At 47.8% G+C, this 27216-nt stretch overlaps 1 protein-coding gene across 3 annotated transcripts in view; it reads left to right on the top strand.

The window, feature by feature from the left end:
- The first annotated feature begins 11198 nt into the window (after positions 1 to 11198).
- Positions 11199 to 27216, top strand: part of LRP4 (LDL receptor related protein 4) — a 54123-nt gene continuing 38105 nt past the window's right edge. For all 3 annotated transcript variants that reach the window (XM_069554055.1, XM_069554057.1, XM_069554056.1), the window contains exons 1-2: positions 11199 to 11523; positions 26767 to 26913. In XM_069554055.1, coding sequence (XP_069410156.1) covers positions 11472 to 11523; positions 26767 to 26913 — 199 coding nt within the window. In that variant the 5' untranslated portion in view covers positions 11199 to 11471. The remainder of the gene's footprint in view (positions 11524 to 26766; positions 26914 to 27216) is intronic.

The raw sequence follows: 27216 nt of genomic DNA, 5'->3' as shown, positions 1-27216 counted from the left end.
AGGCAAGAATACTGGAGTGCGTTGCCATTTTCTCCAGTGGATCTTCCCGACCCAGGGATTGAACTCAAGTCTCCTGCATTGCCGGCAGTGTCCTACATAGCAGGCAGATTCTTTACAACTGACCCACCAGGGAAGCCTCACAATAGTAGCTCCCACCTCTAAATCCCCATAAACATTTAATATCCCATCATCAAAAAAAATTTTTTTTTTTTGGTGGCTTCCCTGGTGGCTCAGACTGTGAAGCCTCTGCCTGCAGTGCAGGAGACCAGGGTTCCAGGGGTCTAGAAGATCCCCTGGAAAAGGCAATGGGACCCCACTGCAGTACTCTTGCCTGGAAAATCCCATGGATGAAGGAGTCTGGTAGGTGTAGTCCATGGGGTCACAGAGTCGGACACAACTGAGTGACTTCACTTTCTTTCTATTTTTATCTGATTATTTACCATCTTAAATTACTACAAAGTGCTTTCACGTGCCCATATCTCGGCTGCTCCTTGAGGTCAGAGATGTCTTTGCTTGTGACAAGACTAGGCATCCAGAAGGTGCTCATTAAATCCTCTATGACTTCATGGACATTTCCTCTCAAATTCCTCTTTATAGCCCCTCCTTCTACTTCTGTCTCTTACTATTTGATATCCTTCCCAAATGTCTTTTTTTCTTCCCCTACAAAGACACTCCACGTCTTAGGGGAATGGGATGCACAAACAAGGACATCTATTGGATTTTTCCCCCTCATATTCCTAATTGCTCACTTTTCCTTTAAGAAGGTAGAGAACCCCTTGGTTTTCAAGTTTCCAGATATTCACATATAGTATTTGTCTTTTAGCCCCTCTCCACACCCAACAAGGGGTTAGTATTGTACAGCACTTGTCACAGTTCTAACGCAGTAGAAAAAGCGACTCTGTCCTCACATTTTTAGCTAGCTCTCCCCCACACAAGGTGAGGTTTTGTGGACAGAAAGAAAACAAAAATCATTTTTTCAAAGGAATGACTGGGAAACCAGTAGGCCACCTACACTGGGAGGAAGAGGAAAAAGGAGGTTCTCTCTGTGTCCTGAGTGGGTCTATTCTTAGCCTCCTCCAGCAGAAGCTTCAAACCTCCTAATCCTCCCTTTCCCTTAAAATTGTGTATGTCTCATTTCTAGGCTCCTGTGAGTCACTCTGAGTTTAGATGTGGTAAGGATAAAGGGCCAAAGCCAAACTCAGGGCAGCATTTATTATCTTGAGGTAATAAATTTGCTAATTTGGTATTTGATGTGAAGTTCTGCAAATTTGATTTGAAAAAATGTTGCCTCTTCCTCCACCCTTGCCTCCCACCGCCCTGCCCCACCCCCCGTGCACCTTGAGGGTATGGGAGTTTCATAACTTTTTTTCAAAACTTTAACACCTGTGGCTTTTTACTGTAGTATTAATTAAGTAATAGGATGGTAATTATTAAGGATTGTAATTTCATTTTATTTCCAAGCAACCTGAAGCTATTCACAGGTCATTTCATTTGTCCTCATAAAAACTTTCTAAAGCAGTGCTCCCTTTTCTAAATAGGGAAACCGAGGACCGGGTCAGGAAAATGACTTGTCTAGCATCATCCATCCAGTCAGTGGGAGAGCTGGAACTGGATCGCAGCGATCTCAACCTCCAGGATAGTGGTCTGACCGCTAAACCACATAGCCTCTTTTTTTAGGGTTTGTTGGCTTGACGTTTATTTTTTTATTTTCCCCTTGGCTCTGCCCTGCCAGCAACTGTGAGCTCCCAGATAAAAGACGAGAATTTTGAGTCCAGGCTGAACATTTGACATCGCCTCATTTGTGGGGCATTATCCTGGGATTTGGAGGGTGCTGCTCTTGGGGTCTGTGCGGTGGATCTGGGAACCAGCCCCAAGAATATAGCTTTGTTTGGGCATTAACCCATTTGCGGTTATAATAATGATAAGTTTCAGCACCAGTGGCGCCCGACTGTTAATGACTCAAAGAAAGCTAAATAAGAACAAGATGTCATCTCTGGAGCAATTTGTAGGTTTTTCCTACAGCTCCATCCCTTCCATAAAAATCCTAAGGGCCCTTATATTTAAAGTCAGCGTTCCACTCTTAATGTCCTAAACAGTCTATTGAGGCAGAAGACTTAGAAAACGGCAGGTGGTCGCTAGGCTAAGCCTTCAAGAAACTTTGAGGTTGCACAGAAATAGCAGGTAGCCTTTAAATGGTGGTGGAAGTACTGCTTACATTTTTCCTCTTTATACTTTTCTTTATCCTTAAAATGATCTATAATAGGCATACGAAAAACCTGAAAATGAACAATAACTGAGTGGCTTGAAAATGTTTAAAATGTTTTTAAGCAGACGTGATGACCCTTCATAGAGAGTTTGTTTTTCCCCAAAAGCAGCCATTACTTTTAGATTTCTTTTTTTTTGCCGTACATCACATGAATATGTTTTGGCAACCCATCAGTGGCAAAGGAAGTTTTCTAGTGAAACCTTTACAATCGGATCTTAAGAAAAGGAGAAATATACAAGAATTGTTAGTCAAGTGTATTTCTGTAAACCTATTGAATGTTAAAAAAAAAAGAAAAAACATCTCAGCCTTCAATTAGATGGGCTTTTCAGGTTCTTCCATTATTATTACATACTTCTGAAATTTTTACCCAAACAAATAATCATCAAGGTAAACCAATAAATTAGAAATCAACTCCACAATCCTGAATATAAGCAAGTGATATGAAATCGATCAAAACACAGAGAGGGCTTGAGATGTGACAGTCAGTACCGCAGCATAAGGAATGGAAACATCAAACTCAATAGAAAAAATGCCCATGAGAGAGGATATGTTGAGACATCAATTTATCAGATTATAATTTCTAATTATAAAGAGAAAATGAACAGACATCTCTGGCTCTGCAGAGGATCTGTGGCGAGATGGATAGGGAAGAAAATCCTCCTTGGAACTGAAAACCACAGAAAAGCAAACATAAATGTACCAAATAGTTTTAAACCTCAAGGAAACAATAGAAAGAAAAAAAATGCAGTCTGAATTATTGCTACAAAACAGGTTCAAGAAACTAGGACAAGCTTTTATCAACTCATCAAGCAGAAAGATGCTAAAGGCGAAGCAGCTACTAAGAAATGCAGGTCATGAAATTCATGCTGAGCTACTAGGCTCTTCTTCAAAGACTTATCTTCCATAAGAGAAAAGCAAAAACTAAGTGTGGTGCCCACTGCATGAGGTTTACATGTTTACTTTAAAATACTATTCACAGACAAATCATTTTATACTGCCCCAGATCAGCAGACCAGAACTTCGGGAGAACTTGCAAAGAACGGTCACAAATTCTTGGTCAGTTAAAGAAAACTAATGCATCGCAAGAAAGTGGTTTAGAGGACATGGCTTAAATTGAACTGGAGCCCAAAGACAATTACAGACTCGTACCTTCTTGTTATTTTATATTTTCTGTGCTGCAAAAAGAGTTGGAAATGATACTTTCATGTAATTTAAAAGAAAGAAAGATTTTTTTTTTTACTCTTCTTGGTAGCCCACAAAAATTAGCCATGCCTTCCTCTGTCCTGGAGTATGCACCTTGATAAATATTTATGTCATTTTCACTAAGGGAATAGTAGGACAGTGTTACTCATTTAATAAATTATGTAAAATGGAAAAATTCCTTGAAATCCAAACTAGCAAGTTTCACTCGAGAATAAACAGATGACTTGAATACCTGTCTATTTATAAAGAAATGGAATTTTTAGTTAAAAATCTTCCCACAAAGAGAGCTCCGATTTTCCAAAATGTGATTTTGTATCCTTTAAACATTTAAGTTTATGAATTAAAATAGAAAACATTATCTAATTTCCCTTTGGAATTCTTCTTTGTCCCATGGGTTATATAGAAATGTATTATTCAGGATTTCCATACACCAGAGGGTTTTCCAGAGGTGTTTCTGTTTTGTTTAATTTTTTGTTTCTTTGTGCAATCTGTGGGACCTTAGTTCCCCAGTTCAGTTCAGTTCAGTTCAGTTGCTCAGTCATGTCCGACTCTTTTCGACCCCATGAATTGCAGCACACCAGGCCTCCCTGTCCATCACTAATTCCCAGAGTTCGCCAAAACTCATGTCCGTCAAGTCGGTGATGCCATCCAGCCATCTCATCCTCTGTCGTCCCCTTCTCCTCCTGCCCCCAATCCCTCCCAGCATCAGGGTCTTTTCCAATGAGTCAACTCTTCGCATGAGGTGGCCAAAGTATTGGAGTTTCAGCTTTAGCATCAGTCCTTCCAATGAACACCCAGGACTGATCTCCTTTAGAATGGACTGGTTGGATCTCCTTGCAGTCCAAGGGACTCTCAAGAGTCTTCTCCAACACCACAGGTTAAAAGCATCAATTCTTTGGTGCTCAGCTTTCTTCACAGTCCAACTCTCACATCCATACATGACCACAGGAAAAACCATAGCTTTGACGAGACGGACCTTTGTTGGCAAAGTAATGTCTCTGCTTTTTAATATGCTATCTAGGTTGGTCATAACTTTCCTTCCAAAGAGTAAGCGTCTTTTAATTTCATGGCTACAATCACCACCTGCAGTGATTTTGGAGCCCCCCAAAATAAAGTCTGACACTGTTTCCACTGTTTCCCCATCTATTTGCCATGAAGTGATGGGACCAGATGCCATGATCTTCATTTTCTGAATGTTGAGCTTTAAGCCAACTTTTTCACTCTCCTCTATGACTTTCATCAAGAGGCTTTTTAGTTCCTCTTCACTCTCTGCCATAAGGGTGGTGTCATCTGCATATCTGAGGTTATTGATATTTCTCCTGGGAATCTTGATTCCAGCTTGTGCTTCTTCCAGCCCAGTGTTTCTCATGATGTACTCTGCATAGAAGTTCAATAAGCAGGGTGACAATATACAGCCTTGACGTACTCCTTTTCCAATTTGGAACCAGTCTGTTGTTCCATGTCCAGTTCTAACTTGCTTCCTGACCTGCATACAGGTTTCTAAGAGGCAGGTCAGGTGGTCTGTTATTCCCAACCAGGAATCAAGTTTAGGCCCTCAGTAGTGAAAGCATGGAGTCCTAACCACTGGACCACCATGGAATTCTTTGATTTCTAGTTTGATTCCTCTGTGATTAGATATAAAATCTTATATGGCTTGAATCTTTTTGCCTTTATTGAGACTTGTTTTACGATCTGGAATATGGACTACCTTAGTAAATATGCCTCAGTAGATGTTGTGGGTGCACTTTGAAAAGAATGTTTATCCTGCTATTGTGGGGTGGAGTGTTTTATAAATGTTAATTTCACACGTCATGCATGTAGCTAAGGACTGGAAATAAAATGTAAACAATATATTAGGAAAAGTAGACTTTAAAATTTATGTCATTAAAAAAAAAAACAAACATGATTTGAATTATCCTACTAAGTTATGAGTTCCTGGAAGTCAGAGACAGTCTTCATTCATCTTTCAATTTCCAGAATCATGCACAGTGCGTATTAAACACTTTCCCCCCTACTTTAGATTAAAAGCCTAGAAAATGAAGGTCATCCAATCCATGGGACTTATGATTGCCTCACAGGAACCAATTCATGAAACAAATTCATTAAATAAAGAGGCCAGCAAATGGCAAGGCATCATTGAGAAGATTAAAAATCAATCAGACAGCATTGGTATCTCCTCCCTACACCTAAATACTGTGTGTAACAGATCATCATAGCTTAAGAAATACCCAGAAAAAAAGCAACTGACTCAACAACAGGTGTAGAGATCATGCTGCCTATAGACAAGAGAACTAGTTTAGGAAGATGAAAGGGAATCTACTAGGAATCACCAAATAAACTCAGGATATGAACTGGACGTTCCCAAAGTTTAGAATCTCAGGACAAAAAGCTGCAGTTGGTGTCTTATTTTTTTCTCCCCCAAGTCATCTTCTATATTGTCACAGAGTTTATTGTTCTAAAATTGAAATTTGACCATGTTACTTCCTTACTTTGAAAATACTGCTGACTCACCGTTACTAGGATGAAGCAAAATTCCTTAACATGCAGACATATATACTCCTTCACAGTCTGGCTCCAATCTAGTTTTCCAGCCACTATGCCATTCACTCTTTCCTACACACGTAATTCTCTTGCCATACCTTCCTTCCCACTCACTATTCCCAAACATACTGAGCTCATTCACACCCTCTTGCTTTGGGATAAGCTCTTCTCACCACCTAGAATGTACCTCTTCCACATTTTCTGCCTAGTAAACTTGTACATAACACTTCCCTGGTGGCTCAGCAGTAAAAAAAATCTACCTGTAATGCAGGAAACTTGGGTTCAACCCCTGGCGAGGGTGGTGGGAAAGGGGGGAAGATCCCCTGGAGGAGGGCATGGCAACCCATTGTAGTATTGTTACCTGGGGAATCCCATGGGCAGAGAAGCCGGGTGGACTACAGCCTATGGGGTCACAAAGAGTTGGACATGAGTGAAGAGACGGAGCTTGCACCCATGCAAACTCTTACACATTCTGTAAGACTTTGGCGAAATGGCACCATCTCCATGAATTCTTATTCAATCTCCGATATAAAACAGAGTAAAGGCAATGAGTAAGGACAAGGCACATGTAGGGTGGTAAGCTCTGAGGCTATGACACTGAGCTGAGAGTGGCCATAGAAGGGTCTGGGGAAACAATATTCTAAGTAGAGGAGATGGTTTGTGCAAAAATTGTGAGAAATGGTAGTGTGTTGCAGAGCTGAAAGAAAGCCAGTGTGCCTAGCGCAGAATGAACGAGGGGAAAGGTGGTCACAGAATTAAGTGGGGGGCAGCTCATGAAGGACCTCAAAGAACATGTGAGAAGTACAGCCATTATTCTGAGTGGAGCCATTATTCTGAGTACAGCCGTTATTCTGAGTAGGAAGCATGGGATGGTTTTTAGCCTAGTAATAATATGATCTGATTTGTTTTTTAGGAAGTCACTGTGCTGCTGTGTAGAAAATGAATTATAAGGGGGCATGTGTGAAACAGACCATTTACAGAGATGTTTGAGTCACGGTTGTTACCAATGAGTATTTATTCATTGGTCCATTTGTTTATCCACCATTCTAAATTCAACTTTGCCGCTGAAATTAGTAAGACGTACTGAGACGTTTGCTGCAAAAGCTCTACTTATGTGTATCAGGTATGTGACTGTCAAGCTTTCAGGAGATTTTTTAAAAATGTGCTAGGAAGTCCCATTTTTCAGGATGTGCCCCAAGTTACACCAGGGAACTGTATCAGCCATAGTACTCAGATCTTGACTCAAATACTACTGTTGACCCGGAATGTGAAAAGTGATGGTGCCAGAAAGGGTTTTGTGGAGCATCTGGAATTAAAGACAGCCTAGAAATACAAACTGGACTATTTCTTTATGCCTCTTCTCTTCTGGTCTCTAGTAGGAGCTCCGTGAACCTAGATAAAAGCATTTGCTGTTGCCGTTTAGTTGCTCAGGCATGTTCGAGTCTTTCGGGACCCCATGGACTGTAGCCCGTCAGGCTCCTCTGTCCATGGGGATTCTCTAGGCAAGAATACTGGAATGGGTTGCCAAGCCCTCCTGCAGGGGATCTTTCCCACCCAGGGATCGAATCCGTGTCTCCTGCATTATAGGCGGATTCATTACTGCTGAGCCACCAGGGAAGCCCAGCTAGAAGCATACCCATTGCTAAAAAGTTACTGAGATTTTGCTGTAAACCCTACAGACTCTTTCCTGGCTCAGGGCCTTTGTGCATACTGCTCCTTCTGCCTAGAAGACCCACCCTATCCACTCTTGGTCTTGTGAATCTTACTCAGCATGAGTGTTAGTGCCTCTGACAAACCTTCCCTGAACCCCCAAAACTAAACAGGCTCTGTCCATTTCCTTGAATACCGATAGCATTTATAGCGTTAAATTCATTCATGAGATTATTCTTTTAATGCCTCGGTATACTTGTAGCCTCCCCAACTTAGACTTTAAGTTCCAGGGATGCAATACATCTAGTTACCATTGCTTCTACAGTGCCTGGGACATAAGATATTCATAATAAATACTCCCACTAGGTGAGTCAATACTAGTAATAGCCAACCCTGGACAGATAGGTATGGACTCTTTAGCTCCTTTAGTTGTGCCTTCTCTTGTTTTCCATTTTATAGCTTTAAGGTCTCCCTCCTCCATTCACACAAGAACATGATTCCAGCGATGGGGCAGTTTTTTGCAGACTCATGCTCTTAATTTTTTTTAACCAAGGTTTCTCAACCTCAGAACTATTAACATTCCAGGCTGGATAATTATTTGTTGTGGGGAGAGATATCTTGCCTATTGGTCTCTGTTCATGATTCACCAGTAATACTTGCTCCCAAAAATGTCACCAGGTATTGCCCCATGTTGGCAAAAATCATTCCTGATTGAGAATCACTGGTTTAAAGTGTGAAGTGTCAAGACTTTTACTCTCTTAGAAGAATTACTTTTAGAATTCAGGTTGTCGAATGATGCATGGGTTAGAGGAGGATTCTACCAACCCAAGTGGATCAAAATAATGCCCATTTCTATTTTGTTTCTGTAGCACTTCCTGTGTGTCCTTTGAAAAGGCCATTTAGTGATGGTCTAATTCAAGGCAATGTTGTGACCTTTGAAATGCAGTCCCCTGGTCCATTCTAGAAGGATGAAGGAAAGGGGGGTGATGTTTCTGAGGAAACCAATGCCTCTGAGACCCCCTCTGGCATTGGCAATCCCCTACAACTTTCCTAGGGGCATGTCCCAGAGGACAATAAAAGGGAGACAAACAGCCCATTCTGGCATGCTTTTCAGGATCTCTCACTACAAACAAGAAAGTCTGAGAGGCCTGGTAAAAATAAATATGGCTTAGCCCTCCTGGCACAAGAGCAGTTTCTGACAGCCAAGACTTAACTCACCCTAGGGGGTGACCCAGCCAGAGACCATGCACCAAGTTCGTTTCTACCCGTTGATATTCCCAGTGATTCACAGCAGCCGGGGACGGCCCTGTACACCAGGACTGTGCGGAACCATGGAGGAGGAGGACTGAGAACGCACGCAGAAAATGCAGTCTCCTGAGCCTGAGTCAGAGGGGGACAGCCAGCCTCCCTGCTCCTCTTCAACCCCAGAAAAACAACACAAACAATGCCTTCTGGAAAGGAACCTGTCTTTTGAATACAGAGTGGAAACTGTTTATAAATTCTTAATCCCCTGACACTGAAAGTATGGTGACCGCCTGTTCTGGATTTTTGGGGACAAATGTATTCATTATACCACATGTCCTCAGTTTTCATGTGGGGAAAAAAAAAATATGGCCTCCAGAATCACGAGGTCTTCCTCAATAGGTCAAAAAGCAAGCCTTCATAAGCAACATATACTGAAACCCTGAGACCAATGAAAGCTGCATCAAAAATGTTGTGGGGAGGGGGATTGAGAATCAGCCTCTACTTTTCACTTTTTTCTCCTTGGATTTTAGGCTAAGATGACACAGGTCTTAAAGGTTGACTGTTTTCCCAGCAGTAAGATCAAGTAAACCTGATCTGACTCGACTGCCGCCATCAGACAGCAAGAAGAACTACACACAGATAATGCCTCAGTGTTAGTTACCATGGTGACGTTAGTGCAACCAACCACATTTCATCTGCGTAAAAATTTCAGGCAAAACAGAATAGAGAAATATTGGCTAAGAAGTAGTGAATACCGCATTTCTTTCTTGCTATTGCGAACTTAATGTTAGCTTTGGTCAAAGATGATAATTGGAAGTGAAAGCCTCTGAAAAATTGCAGACAAGCAAGGATGAAATGGTGACCAATCCATTGGAGCAATCTCCTAATCTCTTTGCTCTGTACCAAATTACTTTCCCCTCGGCTAACATGGGGCATTTGGGGCTTCCTGACTCTATTTACTAGTGAGAGGAAAGTGGTTTAAGAAAATCGCTAATGATCCAAAGGCAGAAACTGCTGGCATACTAGCTTGGATAGAAAAATGGTATACAGGACCCTAAGGAAGCTCCAATACTTAGGCCACCTGATGCAAAGAACTGATTCACTGGAAAAGACCCTGATGCTGGGAAAGAATGAAGGCAGGAGGAGAAGGGGACGACAGAGGATGAGTTGGATGGCATCACCGACCCAATGGACATGAGTTTGAGTAAGCTCTGGCAGTTGGTGATGGACTGGGAGGCCTTGCGTGCTGCATTCTATGGGGTCGCAAAGACTCGGACACGACTGAGCAACTGAACTGAACCGAAGGAAGTCAGGGACTTGGACAAAAGAAGCAGGACAAGATGCAACCTAGAAAATGGAAGGTGGTAACAAAATTAATCCATATTATTAATATATGCTGGAGAGAGGCACAGGCCACAAAGCGAAGACAAGAGAGAAATTTACAACTTTCTATACTAACCCCAAAGTTAAATATTGCTAGAAGGCTCTAGAGACTGGAGCTGGGAGGAGGCTGAGGTCTCTGAGAGGATACCACTGCAAGTAAAGACTTAACTTCCTTACCCCCTTCCTTCCTTGCCAGGATCAGAAAGTCAAAGAAGGTGAAGAGGCTAACCACGCTGATTTACAAAGACAGCGAGGAGGAACTACGTCTGGGCCAATTCTGGACGTCTGAGCTGGGGCGACAGGACCCAGACAACCACCTCAGGAAATGAGTACATGAAAAGGGGAGGTCGTGGAATTCTTTAGCCCTCGAACAACGCTGCCTAGACTGGGGGCCCGGGTGGCGGGGGGGAGGGCTGGGGAAGGGTGGGGGCGGAGAAAAATCTCAGAAAAGGAATTTTGACAGTGAGAACGCTAGTGAAGATGCAGCGCTCCAGGCCCCCTGATGGCCCTTGTTTGATGTCCGTGAAGCCCGAGAGGATTATGCATTAGCAAGCGCTGCGTATCCTGAGACATCAATAAAGTCTGGACTCGGGGCCCGTAGGGGTGCCGGGGTCACGTCCAGGCGACTCGGGTCAGCTTGGGTGCACCACTCTGGCCCAGAACTAGAGTGAGCGGGGATCCGAGAGTTGCCGCTACGATGACACCTTTTTTTTTCTTTTTAAGTTAAGGACATCCGAGCAGTAGTAACGGGGACAGTGCGTGGGGTGGGTGGGGGGGCTCTCTCGAGGGCTAGGAATGTGGGGGTGGCTTGCAGAGGAACTGGGCCAGCGCTGGAGGCGCCGGCGGGTGGGGTCCGGGGACCGGGAGGCGGGGGCCGAGGGCGGGAAGGGGCCGGGCCGGCGCGGGGGGCGGGACCAGGCGCGGTGGCGGTGGCGGGGGCTGCGGCGCTGGGGGCGGGGCGGCAGGGCCCGGGACACCCCCCTCCCGGTCCCCTGGCGGGGCGGCTTCGGCTCGGCCCGCACTGGAGGCAGCAGCAAGCCGGAGGCGACCGGCGGGGCGCGCCCGCAGCCGTGGACCGGGACGCGGCCCCTGAGCGGGGAACCTCCGCCGATACCCTCCGGCGCGCCGTCCCGCGGGAGCCGGCGGGACCCCCGGGCCGGCAGGGAGCGCCGGCGGCGGCACCATGAGGCGGCCGTGCGGCGCGCTGCTGCTTGGCGCCCTGCTCTGCGCACACGGTAAGCGGCGCCGCCGCGCTCGCGCGCACCCGCCAGCCGGGAAAGTTTGTCCCCGGGCTCCGGCCGCTGCAGGACTCAACCTTCCGAGAGCTGATCGGCGCGGGCTGGGGCCTGAGAGCCCCTCGCCCTCTCACTCCAAGCAGTTCGCCCGGAGATCGTGTGCCGGGGAAGGGGACCGGGAGCTCTCCACCCCTCCCAGCCCCCGACTCCTCCAGCCCGAGATGGGGCAGCGGCGACCGAGGAGCTCCCCGGGCTCGGGTCTGGGCCAGGCTGGGTGGAGGGTGTGTGTGGGAGGGGAGAGGTCGGGGGAAGATCCAAGGCGTTCGCCCCCTCCTTCCCTCGCTGCTCTTTGAAGAGCTGGGGCGCTTCCCGTTTCGGGGTGACCCACGGTCTCTGTGTCCTTGGTGCGAATGAATGTGTGCGAAGAAAGGGAGGCGGGGAAGGATGGTCGCTAAAGCACAAATTGTAAATAGTCTTCCTTCCAGGGTCCAGGGTGGAGGGAGGTCTCAGGAGGATTGCGAAGAGAGGCTCCAGTGGAATCTGAATACTTGAGCTCAGGGGATTCCTCCCGATTCGAGGAGCAGCTGCTCGGACTCCGGACCACGCTCCCGCCGGGGTCCTTGGGCACTGCTCGCTCGCAGCATCCCCACTTAGCGGTGTTTTGGGTTCCCTCTCCTGGCTGTGACCAATCAGTTTCTTGCCCTGGATCCTTCCCGGAGGAGGGGGAGGGGGAAACAGGGTTGGAAAAAGGGGCAGAGGAGGGACAGAGGGAAGAAACTGCTGGAAGGCTCCCGCAGATCCGTCCTTGCTGGGACAGGGGGGCGGGTGTCGCCGAACCTCACCAGGCAGCCCCCCACCCCACCCCCGGCCCGCGCGGTGGCCCTCGGGGGAGCTGGAGGGGTGGCAAGGCGACTGCTGCTTCATCTGCTCCTCATTAATAACTTGTTTGGTGCCCGAACGCAACTGTTGTGTGCGATGACGGCTCCGGTGGAATCTGTTTCTCGGCAGCCGGCTACGATCGTGGGTGCACCCCGTGATTTAGCAGCTGCCTCTAGTTGGTGCCCGAAGATCAAAGAACTTTGATCTTTGAACCCCAACCCTATTCACCCCCCTCTGTTCAACCGAGGTGTAGGGGGTGGGGGCCGGTGGTGGTGGAATCTGAGTCTTCGCATTCTCCCCCCGCCGCCGCCGGGATGAGGCGCTGGACGGGGTTCAGAGTGATGGGGACTGGAGACCACGGCCTCCTAGCCGATTCTTTCTTTAACGTAAAGGGAGCGCGTGTGGAAATAGTGCAGATTTCGGAACTTGCCTGGCAGGGCGTGGAGATAGATGCCTGAACACTTGTTTTAAAGATTGGTTTACCTCCCAAATCCAAAACAGAGTTCTCTGCCTGTTATTTAGACAACCAGTGGGTTTTCGGTGACTTTTTCCATGCCCACCGAGCGCTTAACTCTTCTCCTGGAGTAGCAGCGCAGCCACCACGTTCCTCTCTGGACTGTCCTCTCCCCCTCCGGGGTTCTCTCCTCGAAGGTTATTTGTAGCCTCTTTGGCGTGTTGGGACAGCGGCCCTACTAGGGTAGGAATGTAGCTGCTCTTCCCACCACATGGGCCCCTTAAAGGGACAGCTATGCTTTTTGGGGGCTTTTCCCCTTCGGCTGCGAGGCAAGAGGAGGGAGCTTTCCTCCCTGCCCCCTGGAGGAAGTTTTGAAAAAGATCAAGGGAAATGGCATGGCACTGAAGGAAAAAGAGAAGGCGGGGGTGGGGGGTGGGGGCACGCTAAAACGGATACCGACAAAGCCAGAGAGGAGATTGTCGCCTTCTGCCCTGGGGAGAGGGGAGCTGGAAGGTTCCCGGCGGAGACTGGCCAAGAGGATTTTATTGCTCCAGAGCTGTCAAAACTGCATACACTACATCTGCATTGAGAACCCGGGTAGAAAGTTGTGTATATTCTGTGCATCACAGAAGAAGGATAGGAGGGCTCTTGGTCACTCTTTGGGTTCTTTTCAAGGTCAAGATATTTAATGGAAACTTCAAGGCATGGGAGGCTCTCTGTGTATGTGCCCAAGGACCCTCAGTGGCACCAAGATCTAAACTTTGCCTAGCCTGCTGCTGAGCCATCCTCGGAGGCTTGAAAGGGACAGATTCATGGTTCACCAGTGAGACTGAACAGTCACTCAACCAAAAATACCTATGTTCCAGGGGCTCAAGGAGAAGTCAGTGTGTCATAGTCCTTCCATTAGACAGATCTGACCTCACTAGGAATGAATTCAAGACACTAAAATTCAAGGCACTTATTTGGATGCTGCTAGTACTTGGGACTTTTCCTAGAGCCTGTGGGATTGGCCTGAACCTGTGTAATACTCCTAAAGATTTTTGGAAGGAAACTTGATGACTGGTAATAGCCCTGGGAATCTTCCTGTTGAGGGTTGAGGTGAGGCCTCGGACAATCCACCACCATTTGGAGAGTGGAAACCCTGTTTGTCTTGGAGATCTCTTCCAGGTAAGCCTTGGTACATAGAGGGTTATTTGTGAGGCTAAGTGACAAAGAGTGGAGCTGAGACTGGTCTCCTTTCCATCTGGTGTTGTCACGGTGCTCTGTTGACCTTGTCCCTGATCTTACTGGACTTGTGAAAGATGCCTGGCTTGTCACTGATTTTGGATTTCCTCTTCCGTACCCTGCTGAGTATCAGATAACATCTTTGGGACTGGCACATGATATTAAGAATGACAGGTGCAAGGGAACCGAGTAAGGCCTTGTCTGATACTGAGCACACTGGACTTGCCCATCTTCTGGGCCAGCGAAGAACACAGGACATTACAGAGGACAGGATGTTTCACTAGCCTTTCTCATTCTTTCTACGGGTTGACTGCTAATCTTGATCCCTAAGAAGAAGGAAAATGGGAGAGGCTGGCTATGTTGCTTCTCCTTTGAAGGGAGGGTCAATCCTAGGGGCTTCCAAAATAGGGGCAGAATTTTGGAGACTACTTTAAGAAGTAGTCTTGTCTTTTTTTGTGTTTGGACACATCTCGTAATTTCGTGACCGTTCCATGCCCGTGACCGACTAGGTCCGTTAGCCTGTTCCAGCCACGGTCTCTACATTCCTTGACACAGTTTAGCTACGAGTTTTGTCACAGTTGCCTGGACATGGGGCATCTGGCCCCAGACTGTGTCTGGATTACCATCTCATCTTCAGTACTGGAAACCTTTCTCCCTTTCTCAGCCTGGTGGGATTCAGTGTCCCAGGAAAGATTTCATGCCGACTGGTTGGCTGGCAGAGCCAGGGTTTGGCCCTATAAATAGCTCTGGTGAACGCCTGTGCTTGCCACTCTCCTTCCAGCTTCGAGCAGACAGGGTCAGGTTGTTTTTCCCCAGCACACTCAGGAGCATTCCCTGAACTGGGCTCTGCACCCATCCATTTGTTCATTCATTCCCTGGACACACATTTGTCAAGTGCTAATCTAATCCCTGCATGCACAGCTCCATGATCAAGAAGTGCAGGCAGTTTGAATCTTGGCTTCACCACGTCTTGGTGATCCTGTATAAAACACTTGATCACCTTGAACTTCAGGGTTCATATCTGTAAGGAAGGGGCTGGAATAGTAATAAACTATCATGCAAGGATCCTGTAAAAATTAAATGAGATAATAGTACGTTCAAATCATTCAGCACAGAGTCCCACAGATAAACGTTGGTTGTTAGCTAGCGTGCTTGCAGAAATGGATTAGAAATGAGTTTCGCCTTTGGACTATGGGAATCAGGCAAACAAGTAGTTAAACTAGAGTGTCATGTGCTAAAATGGAGGCTCAGCCCTTCATTCATTTAAGCTGGGTTTTGCTCTCTTTTTTTTTTTTTTTTAAGATCATGCCTCTTCTTTCCCTCCTTGAACACCTAAGGAAACTTGAGCATATTTCTCTCCTATCCACACTTCAGAAAAGAAGTCTGTGGAGTCTAGCGGGCTCACTCTGCCTCAGTTCTCCTGGGTCAGAGCCTGGGAGGCGGGGCTTTCCTCTGAGAGCATCCCCGTGGTCGGGGTTGCAGCCAGCCTTCTCACCCTAAGGTTGCTGTGACCCTGGGTGAGGGGTTCTGGCTAAGGTCTCCTGGAGCTGCAACCATTTAGAATTCCAGGCTCTCCTTCTCACTGGCCTGGGAAAGGACAGGCCCCAGAGCTCATAAGGTAGTAATTGCCCCAATCTGGGGGCCGGGCTGCTGTGGGGCTGCCTTCGTTCAGGACTACTGTCTTCAATCCGGAATCCTGTTGGCATGCAGGGAGAATAGATTGGAGTCTCAAGCCCACGACCCAGCCCCCAGCCTCTCCACTCATCGAGTTTGACCCCTGTGGTCTCTTTGTTTTTTCCATTTAAGTTGGTGCCACTGATGTGATGGTTGGGGGGGTGGGAGGCTGCGGAAAGTTGACCGTAACCAAGAGCAGCCGTTCCAAAGAGCTGATTCTCCAGCTTTCCCGGCAGTCCTTTGACTCCATTTTCTGGTCTGCATTTTTGATTTAGCAAGAAGCAAACATCCTTGGTGCCCTTGGGCACCTTTTACGCCCTTCCAAGCAAACTTCATTCTTTCACGGCACGTAGGCATTCCCATCCTCACTCACAGCTGAGTGGATCGCCCACCAGCTGCCCTGACACCCTGCTCCCTGCTCTGTCAGGTTAGAGTGAGGAGGGGAAGGGCGCTGCCCGAGCCCCAGCTGAAGAAAGCCTCGCTGGGGACTCGCTGCAAGCCCAGACACAGCCCACCGGAGCTCCCCCCTCACCTCTGTGCAGAGCCGGGAGGATCGGAGGATTGGAGTTGCAAGCAAAGCCGGAAACAAAAGCCTGGGAGCAAACCTCCCATCTGGCGGAGAGGCAGCACAAAGGTGCAGCTACATAATTTATCACTGGAGGTTTTCTGGGGCTGGGGAAGCTCCTGGCCCTAGAGCCTTTTGGTGGGGGAGAGGGTCCCCCACCACCTCCCATCTGGGTGAAGCGCCGGGCAGCTACAGGGTAGAGAGACACCTGATTAGCAGTGAAATAAAGGCGCTCCGAGGTTGGAAGGAGCTCCGGTGATCTCTCCTCGCTCAGTTGCTCCACTTCCTGCCCAGCCTGCAGGGCAGGGGGTAGGGGAAATGCTCCAAATAGTCCCCTCCATGGCCCCAGCCTGGGGAGCTGACTGTCACCATGGCCTGGATGAGGACAAGAGATAGTTTCTCTGTTGGGTTGACTATGGCCTGCTGGAAATCAAATACAGATGCTGGGTTCTAACAGCCATACTTCTAGCAAATAAGGGCTTCCCAGGAGGCTGAATGGTAAGGAACCTGCCTGCCAAGCAGGAGACGTGGGTTCAGTCCCTGGATTGGGAAGATTCCCTGGAGAAGGAAATGGCAACCCACTCCAGTATGCTTGCCAGGAAAATCCCGCGGACAGAGGAGCCTGGCAGACTATCAGTCCTTGGGGTCGCAAAAGAGTCGGACACAACTTAGCAACTAAACAACAGGAAGAAAGCAAATAAGAGAGGAGAGTTTCTTTGTCTTTCCACTCCACCCCCCCACCCCCGACCCAACCCCACACTTACCTGCTGTTTAAACAAGAAATTTCAACCACAGACTCAGAGAAGCAAAAAAAGTGAATGGCTTTAAAATATACCTCCCCCAAATGAGAATTTCTGCTCCTCTGGGAGTGATCTCTGGTGACCATTTTTGCATAGCAAGTTGGGACATGTGGTCCAAAAATGATAAATGGGCTTCTGGGGCAGTTAACACTGGTGAGTCTCTTTTCTGTATTGCTGGCGCTGTGATAACTGTTAGCATGTTTTATCACATTTACTCCTCACCGTATCCTTACTAGGAAGATTCTGTTAGATTCCTGTCTTATAGATGGGAAGGTAAGGCTTGGGCCATTTGCTGTCACACAGCTAGTGAGTAACTGCCCCAGGATTTGAACCCAGAGCCTGAGGTGTTAACCCTCTAATCCACACTGGCTCTGAGAACAGACTCTTTTATATGTAAGCTAAACCAGAAGACCCTGCTCAAGACTGGCCTCTATTTTATCTCAGATTGACTTCTCTCTGTTTTCAGTCTTCTCAGAGAATCCCAGGGTGTAAAGAATTACCTATCCGGTGCTTTTTTTTTTTTTTTTTTGATGGAGGGAGGCTTTAAAAAGCTCCCAGGAGATGTGGTTTGTTGCTCTTTGAAGCCATGTGTTATCCTGTGGGCCTTGGGTTTTGAGATGTAGGGGGAGGGGAGAGCAATATTCTGAGCAGCCTCTCAGTGAGCACAGCCGCCTCCAAGCCCTGCTGGATTTGTGGAGTCTTGTTGACTGAGCTCCTGGGCGGGGTGAGGAGACCTCTGCGGACCTGTATGGAGACATAGCCACATTACTGGCTTGAGAGAGAAGACGCAGATGAAGATGGTGGTATTAACAGCAACAACAACAAAATAATAGCTGCTATGATGTACTTTGTATGCATTATTTCATTTAAACCTCCTATCAACCCTATGAAATAGGTGCTACCACCACCCCCATTTCACAAAAAAGGAAACTAATCCTCTGGAAACTAATTGCTCTGAAATTTAGGTTCTAAATGCTCTTTTCTATGCTTGCCTCCTAGGAATTGGTTGATGACAGATTAGGTAAGGATAAAGGATGCCATGTACTTCAAGCTCCCCCAGAGAAGGGCCATAAAGCAGGACTGTGGTCACAGGACTCTCCCCCTCTCTTCCTGAGGCCGCTTATGCCGCCAACTTAACACGTGGGAGCAGCACTGCAGCTTGGCAGACAGTCGAGTTTTTAGACGTCTCAAGCCCTGAAATATTACGGCTTAATCAAGGGGTGGCTGGATAAGACAGGCTGAGTGAGTCAGATTCTGTAATAGTAAAAGTAGGCGCTGTCATTTATTGAGAGCTTAGTATATGCTAAGGGCTTTTTATGAATTAACTAATTCAATTCTCATAACACCCGTGGGAGGTAGGGGCTCTTATCCCAGTTTTCCAGATGAAAAGCTAAGGTAGAAATTAAATAGCATGCCCAGGTCCAATGGCCAGTATCTAGCTTCGTTTTGTTCCCATGTTCTTGACACTATGCTCTTCTGCCTCAAAACTTTGGAAGCTGACCATTAAAGACGTCTTTTCTGTGTTTGAAACTGGCAAGAGAGGACTGAACTTGCTGGGACTGATAGTCATGTGTCTCGTGGTGTCACTTTTGAGAGGGCCCTCGAGGAGAAGAGTTTATCAGATAGATTTTCAAACCAGGTAAGGTTGGCCTCTAGGGATCTAGGGACAGAGATAAGGAAAGTTATGGATGTCAGTAACTCAGCCTGATAACACAGCGAATGAAAGGAACTCTTGTTGGAGAAAGGAGTAAACTTATACTTTACCTGGATACAAGTAGGTAGCCACCCTAAAAAGAAGATTCTTGCTTTCTTGAGTATAGGGTAAGTCAGAAATAACCACTTTTATTTCTCATGTTCTGGGCTTCCTCTTTTCCTCTGACTTCAGCTCTCACAGGATTCTCAAGGGATTTGTCGTTTTTTTTTAAATTTTACCAACTTATATGATCCACACTACATGCAAACATTGAGCTACACGCTGAATACAGATACAAAGCTCCGTATCATACAATTCCAGCTGTCAAGAGACTCCTGGTCTAGCAGGAGAACAGTGGTCCCACAGTGGGCTAAGTGCTGCCATAGAGGAGACTCCAGGGGCCCCTGGGCACAGGGCAGACGCTTTCAGTTAAGTCAGGCTCCATGGATCCAGGTGGGGCAGCTTCAGGAAAGGGTTCACGTCCTGGCCTCCTGCTGCCAACCATTTTCCTGGTTTGGTATTGGTTCTAGAGGTTTTTGTGTGTGTGCAAGCTCTGTCCTCTGTATAGAAACCCGGGTCTCTCTTGACTCCAGGTATCTCTTGGGTGAGACCAGATCCATTTCCACGTGGCCTTTGGCTGCTACCCCTTCCAGCTATGTCAGTTTTGTCTTGCGGCGTGGGCCTCCCGTTCAGTGGGAGATACTTACTGAGTAACCTGCCCAAGGATTGGTTTCTTGATTGGCCTGGATGTAGTTTAGGGTCATTTCAAACAACTTATCCTCATTAAATAAGGTTTGTATCTTCATCATGGCTGCCAGTTGATAGAAAAGAAGACAGCATTGGAGAAAAGAACAGTGTTTAAGAAAACCATTCCTGGTGGCCCAGTGGCTAAGACCTTGTGTTCCCAAGGCAGGGACCTAGATCCTGCATGTTGCAGCTAAAGAACCTGCGCGACAAAGATTGAAGATCCCAAATGCTGCAGCTGAGACCTGGTACAGCCAAACAAAGAAATAAATATTTTTGCGAAAAAGAAAAATGTCCTTCACTTATATGAGTGATGCTGTCCCCCTTCCCCACTGTAATCATTCCCATGCTGTGAGAGATGTCGTGTCCCGATACACACAGGACAGCCCTTAAGCCTTCTCATTTCTGGTTCAACTTGAAAAAGCTGCTCTGTAGCTGTGCATAGTCACTGGACACCTTGAGCCTCCAGTGAAGGTGTGGTCCCTCCTGAGCTGAGCATTCTGTGAAGTGGTGAGGAGCAACGCCTCTCCCACTTGCGTGTGCCTCAGTGAGAAGCTTTACTGAAAGTCCGGTTGCCGAGACCATAGTAACAGAAGAATATTGGTCTAAGGAACAGAATGGGGCTGCCCTCCTGGCTCTCCTGCTTAACCTGTGACCTTGGCCAAAGCAGATGACCTTACCTGTTAAAAGGGTACGACTGTAATGATTAGATGAGAACACAAGTATGTGTGCAAAAGTAGCTTGCATACTGCTAAGAGAAACCACAGAACTTAATCATTCGCTGTGTGAAGTCCTGTCTTCTTCCGGACCAACACAATAGTGAGGCGCTCATTCAAAGGACTAGGGTTCCATACTCTCCTTGCTTCGCTACTTGACCTTAGAGTAAGGGGAATAGGCCTTTAGCCTTGGGAGTAGCCAGAAGGAGAGGTCACTGCTAGAAATCCATAAACTCACTGTGCATTTGCTAAATGCAGAAAGAAGGATTCGGAAATCCCAGTATTACCAATTCCCTTTTTGGATCTCAGAGATTTGGAAACTCTCGTAATAGCAATACCACGTATTGGGAGGCAGTATCATGAGGGGATTAAGAGCAGAGGGTCTGGAATTGACCTGCCTGTGTGTGAGTGCTGGCTCCAGCCCTTAGTATCTGTATGACTTGTCAACAGACTTCTCCTCCCTAGGTCTCAGAGTCCTCACCTGTAAGATGGTGATAATAATAACAGACACCTCCCAGGACTGTTGAGAGCCTTCAGTGATGTATGTAAGAAAGGTATTTGGAGAGCACATGGTAAATATTCAGTGAGTAGTGGCTGTATTTTTATAAAGCATTTGCCGTGTGCTGGCCCTGTGCTAAGAAGTTTACATGGATTTTTAAAATTTAAAACATTTTTAAAAAAGCATTTATTTATATATTTGTCTGCACGGGGTCTTAGTTGTGGCACTGGGATCTAGTTTCCTGACGACGGACCAACCCAGGCTCCTGGCACTGGGACTGCAGAGTCTGAGCCACTGGACCACCAGGGAAGTCCCAGATTATTTCGTTTAATCTTTACAAAACCCTTTGTGGTAAAGCTATTGTTATTCCCATTTTATGGATGAGGAAACTGAGACTCTGGCATGAACTAACTCGCTCAAAGTTTTAGAGTTAGTGGTAGAACCAGGGCTTGAACTCCAGCCTCTCCGACTCTGGAATCCGTGTTCTCTCCCATGTTCCACAGTATCTGGTAGTATAAGCAGATGGTTGTCTCTCTTTTTTTCTAAAGAAAGCAGTGAGAAAGTGGTAGGTAACATGGCTGAGATTTGAGTTAACCTCCTAGGAAGGCCTTATGAGCACATTAACATGCATCCTAAAAGCTGGATTACCGGATGATCAGGGATAGGGAACACTTTGGGAAGAGATCTTTTCCTTGTTGAACAGCATTAAATTGAAGGTCTCATCCCCTTTACGGCCAAAGTAGACTTGCAACGTGGCTGGGAAATAGTGTTCAAGGCCAGAAGCACCGGGGAGCGCGCTAACTGAGCATTTCTTGAAATGAAGACCACGGCTTGCCACCCGCGGTCATTTGTTTCCTTTCTTCACTCACCATTCTTTTAGTTAAAAAGGGTTAAAAGCTGTCCTTTATGATCACAGCCAGGACTCGAGTGAAAAGGCAGAATTCCACCTCCCAGGATCCCAGAGGGGCAGCAGTTGTCCAAAAGAACTGAGTCTTGGAGGATAATGTGTCTGTTTACTGTATGAACACCCAAGCCAAGAGTTTGCCTGTCGCCGGCTGCCTGACCTTCACATGCCGACGTTCAGATGTTGCTCTGACAGGCAGGAAGTCGTGCCTTTTCAACAACCAACTGGATGCCCACCGGATGGAATGCTTTGTTTCGAAGTCTGCAGGGGGAAGTCAGGACTTCTGCTATCACTCAGCCAAAGGGGGTTGGGGAGGCTAAAAAAAAAAATCCCCCGAAGGCTCTTCTTTGCCTACTGAATTCCTTTATTTTTTAAGATTTACTTATTTATTACTTTTGGCTGTGTGGGGGCTTTTCTCTAATAGTTGTGAAGTTGTGAGCGGGGGCTACTCTTCCTTGCGATGCGTGGGCCTCTTACTACGCTGGCTTCTCTTGCAAGGCACAGGGTCTAGGCACATGGGCTCAGTGGTTCTGGCGCACAGGCCCAGCTGCTCCGCCTCATGGACAATCCTCCTGGACCAGGGATCAAACCTGTTCCCCTGCATTGGCAGGCAAATTCTTAACCACTAGCCTGGATTTCTTTTGACTTGCATGTGGCCTAAGATGCTGTTGTCCTTGATCCTGGTACTCAGGTTCTTAGCTTCAAGGCCTTTTAGAAAAGAAGCTAGCCCCCAAATCCTCATGTCCCCGCACCTCCAGCCTGCACTTCTGGAGCATCCTTGGTGTGCCCAGGCACGGATCAGCCTCTCCCACATTCCTCTTCTCATCCAAGAGAAGAGATCTGTGACTTTTTTATACACTAGGCTAAGGGGACAATACGTGAACCGTGAACTTCCAGATGTTCAAGCTGGTTTTAGAAAAGGCAGAGGAACCAGAGATCAAATTGTCAACATCCGCTGGATCATGGAAAAAGCAAGAGAGTTCCAGAGAAACATCTATTTCTCCTTTATTGACTATGCCAAAGCCTTTGACTGTGTGGATCACAATAAACTGTGGAAAATTCTGAAAGAGATGGGAATACCAGACCACCTGACCTGCCTCTTGAGAAACCTGTATGCAGGTCAGGAGGCAACAGTTAGAACTGGACATGGAACAACAGACTGGTTCCAAATAGGACAAGGAGTGTGTCAAGGCTGTATATTGTCACCCTGCTTGTTTAACTTATATGCAGAGTACATCATGAGAAACGCTGGACTGGAAGAAGCACAAGCTGGAATCAAGATTCCCAGGAGAAATATCAATAACCTCAGATATGCAGATGACACCACCCTTATGGCAGAAGGTGAAGAGGAACTAAAAAGGCTCTTGATGAAAGAGGAGAGTGAAAAAGTTGGCTTAAATCTCAACATTCAGAAAACGAAGATCATGGCATCTGGTCCCATCACTCCATGGGAACTAGATGGGGAAACAGTGGAAACAGTGTTTATTTTTGGGGGCTCAGACTTTATTTCTGGGGGCTCCAAAATCACTTCAAATGGTGACTGCAGCCATGAAATTAAAAGACGCTTACTCCTTGGAAGAAAAGTTATGACCAACCTAGATAGCATGTTGAAAAGCAGAGACATCTAGGTTGTTTCCATGTCCTGGCTATTATAAACAGTGCTGCGATGAACATTGGGGTACATGTGTCTCTTTCCATTCTGGTTTCCTTGGTGTGTATGCCCAGCAGTGGGATTGCTGGGTCATAAGGTAGTTCTATTTCAGCAGATGAATGGATAGGAAAGCTGTGGTACATATACACAATGGAGTATTACTCCGCCGTAAAAAAGAATTCATTTGAATCAGTTCTGATGAGATGGATGAAACTGAAGCCGATTATACAGAGTGAAGTAAGCCAGAAAGAAAAACACCAATACAGTATACTAACACATATATATGGAATTTAGGAAGATGGCGATGACGACCCTGTATGCAAGACAGGGAAAGAGACACAGATGTGTATAACGGACCTTTGGACTCAGAGGGAGAGGGAGAGGGTGGGATGATTTGGGAGAATGACATTCTAACATGTATACTATCATGTAAGAATTGAATTGCCAGTCTATGTCTGACGCAGGATGCAGCATGCTTGGGGCTGGTGCATGGGGATGACCCAGAGAGATGTTATGGGGAGGGAGGTGGGAGGGGGGTTCATGTTTGGGAACGCATGTAAGAATTAAAGATATTAAAATTAAAAAAATAAAAAGCTAAAAAAAAATTAAAAAAGAAGAAAAGAAAAGCAGAGACATTACTTTGCCAACAAAGGTCCGTCTAGTCAAGGCTATGGTTTTTCCAGTGCTCATGTATGGATGTGAGAGTTGGACTGTGAAGAAGGCTGAGCGCCAAAGAATTGATGCTTTTGAACTGTGGTGTTGGAGAAGACTCTTGAGAGTCCTTGGACTGTGAGGAGATCCAACCAGTCCATTCTGAAGGAGATCGGCCCTGGGATTTCTTTGGAAGCAATGATGCTAAAGCTGAAGCTCCAGTATTTTTGGCCACCTCACGCGAAGAGCTGACTCATTGGAAAAGACTCTGATGCTGGGAGGGACTGGGGGCAGGAGGAGAAGGGGACGACAGAGGATGAGATGGCTAGATGGCATCACTGACTCGATGGACATGACTCTGAGTGAACTCCAGGAGATGGTGGTGGACAGGGAGGCCTGGCGTGCTGCGGTTCATGGGGTCGCAAAGAGTTGGACACGACTGAGCTGAACTGAAGGGGACTATGGTACTTAACACAAGGTAGCACAACTGGTCAGGGGTCCCAGCTCTGTGCACTCCAGGTCCAGAGCTTTTTCCTCTTCCCCTCCCTCCCATACCTTCTCCTCTCCATTCACCCCTTACCCTAATCGCCTCCTTGGTGTGGCCCTGCTCCCTGCTTTGTGTGGTTAGCAGTATTTCCCAACCTTCCATTTACGTTTTAGGCTGGATAACTTATTTGTTTGGGGGCACCTGTCCTGTACATTCGGAGGAGGCAATGGCACCCCACTCCAGTGCTCTTGCCTGGAAAATCCCATGGACGGAGGAGCCTGGAAGGGTGCAGCCCATGGGGTTGCTGAGGGTCAGACATGACTGAGCGACTTCACTGTACATTGTGGAATATTTAGCAGCATCTGTGGCCTTTATCCTCTGAATTCCATCCGCATCACCAGTTACAACCCAGAATGTCATCACACATTGCCAAATGCCCCCCAGGGAGAAAAAAACATCCTTCACTGGGAACCACTGTGGCAGTCTATTCTTCCTCTTCATCACTGACCCGCGAAGGGGGTCAGTGTCTTGGTGAGCCCCATGGCACGGAGTCCTCTGGAATACTTAGTTATTGCTCCTTCATCCCAGCCGGAGTCCCCGAGGGTGGTTCTTATAGCTGTGATGAGCTGATCACACTTAGAAAAGTTTCTCAGGCTCTGGTGCCCAGGGTCTGAGTGAAAAAGAAAACAAAACCCTCCCTTCTCAGTGCTCCCAGAACAGGCCAGAGAGGAGGGCACTGGGGCTTCGGTGCTTGCCTGGGAAGAATCCGCCGTCCTGCACTTGGGGAGACCTGGAGAGACAGGCGTGCTGGCCTTGGAGTAGAGATGCAACTTCTCTCGGATGGATTCCTGTGGCTTCCGCAGGAAGTCCTACGTCTTTTCTAGGGCAGCCAATTCCCTTAGCATATGGAAGGCGAGGGCAAGGCCTCCTCTGAAGGTGGGGTGAGAGCTGTGGTCCTTCACTCCAGAGAAATACCTTTTGCCTGTAGTTTCAGAGCTTCACAGATCACAAAGCCTGGCTGTCCCCCACCCCTACCCCCCATCCATCTGAGGTTAGGGACCCCTGCTTTCTGCTTATCATTGTCCTGGGGATGGACATGGAGAGGGAGGGGTCTAGGGAACAGGAGTCCTTTGCTTTCAGTGGGAATAGCAATCCACCCTTTCACTCTGGGCCCTGAACCCTAAAGCTGGCCCGAGGAATATAATGTGAAGTGAGGATGGATGTCAAGGAGATGAGCCAAGAGAGGGACGCTGGGCCCGGGAAATAGGAAAGGAAGCGGGGTGGCATTTGGGAGCTGACTCCTTCCCCATTCCAGCCCAGCCCGAGGGCAGCACCCAGCGGAGGGGAGGACAAGGAGAAGAAAGCAAGTGGGGGAGATGAGCAAGGGAGAGGTGGCCCCCGTCCTTCCCAGCTGCAGCAGCCCAGCGGGTTAGATGAATGCTGGGGTGGGGGGGGAGAGTGACCCTGGCAGAACCCTTTGTTCCAGCTGAGGCTGGAGCAGGGGCACTGAGCCATTCACACGCCATCCCAGGGCATCCTGCTGGGCACGCTGGGGAGGGGGCACAGCGGCCGGTCATGGGACTTGGCCAGGCAGATAGCTGGATGTTCAATAGGGAAGCCCAGCTGCGTGCGGCAGGGGTTGGGGGCGGGGCGGCCCCTGCCATCCTTCCTCCAGGCCGCGGCCAGGCCCACAGACAGGAAGGCCCTGGCTGGCCCCAGTCGCTCTGCCCCAAGGCAGCCTGGTCCCCCCACCCCGTCCCCTGTCCCCCCTTCTCCTGGTTGCCCCCCTTAGAGGTGCGCTCTGACTGTAGGACTCCCAGCAGTGTCTGCTGCTTCCTGCTCCCCGGTGTGACATGTCATCTCCAGAGGGGCACCAGCATTTTAATTCAGCGTCCTGGTCCTGAATAGAAGCAAAAGCATCCATAATGCTGCCTCGTTTTGGAGGGAAGGACCTGGAAGCCTTCATGCATCGGCCTCCTGTCCCTGGCTGCCTTTCCTAGGGACCACGAGCCCTGCAATTGGCGTCATTTGTCTCTGGGCCTTTGCGGGTGTGCAGAATACCCTGTCATAGAGGGGAGACCTGGGCCATCTGTGAGCCCAAAGTCAGACAGTATCTTCTGGACTGTTTGTGCCTAGAGGAGGGGGACAGCACATGACGGTCATCCACGTCTCCCTGCAGTCGTCTCCCTGATCTCCTGAGTAACGGTGCCCCTAAACTCGGCTCCTCTACCTTGCCCTCCCTGGAATGGGTTTTGGTTGGGTGGGAGCTGAGCCCTCACTGGTTCCTTTCCCCTCTGCCCAGGACTGGCCAGCAGCCCCGAGTGTGCCTGTGGTCGGAGCCACTTCACGTGTGCAGTGAGCGCCCTCGGAGAATGTACCTGCATCCCTGCCCAGTGGCAGTGTGATGGAGACAATGACTGCGGGGACCACAGCGATGAGGACGGGTGTAGTAAGAACCCTTCCCCCCGCCCTGGGCTCTTGGGAGGGTGATGGATATAAACGGATGGGAGGTTTCTTCACAGTGTGTATGGCTTCAACCTTCCCCTATTTCCCATATTTCCACACACGTATAGTCAAAAATAGTAGCTCAGCTGATAAAGAATCCGCCTGCAATGTAGGAGACCCTGATTCGATTCTTGTGTTGGGAAGCTCTCCTAGAGAAGGGATAGGGTACCTGCTTCAGTATTCTTGGGCTTCCCTGGTGGCTCAGATGGTAAAGAGCCCGCCTGCAATGAGGGAGACCTAGATTCAA

The sequence above is a fragment of the Ovis canadensis genome, chromosome 15 (assembly GCF_042477335.2).
Source record: "Ovis canadensis isolate MfBH-ARS-UI-01 breed Bighorn chromosome 15, ARS-UI_OviCan_v2, whole genome shotgun sequence".
NCBI classification, from domain to species: Eukaryota; Metazoa; Chordata; class Mammalia; order Artiodactyla; family Bovidae; genus Ovis; species Ovis canadensis.
Note: the sequence above shows the minus strand (reverse complement) of the source record. Positions and strands in the feature narration are given on the sequence as shown.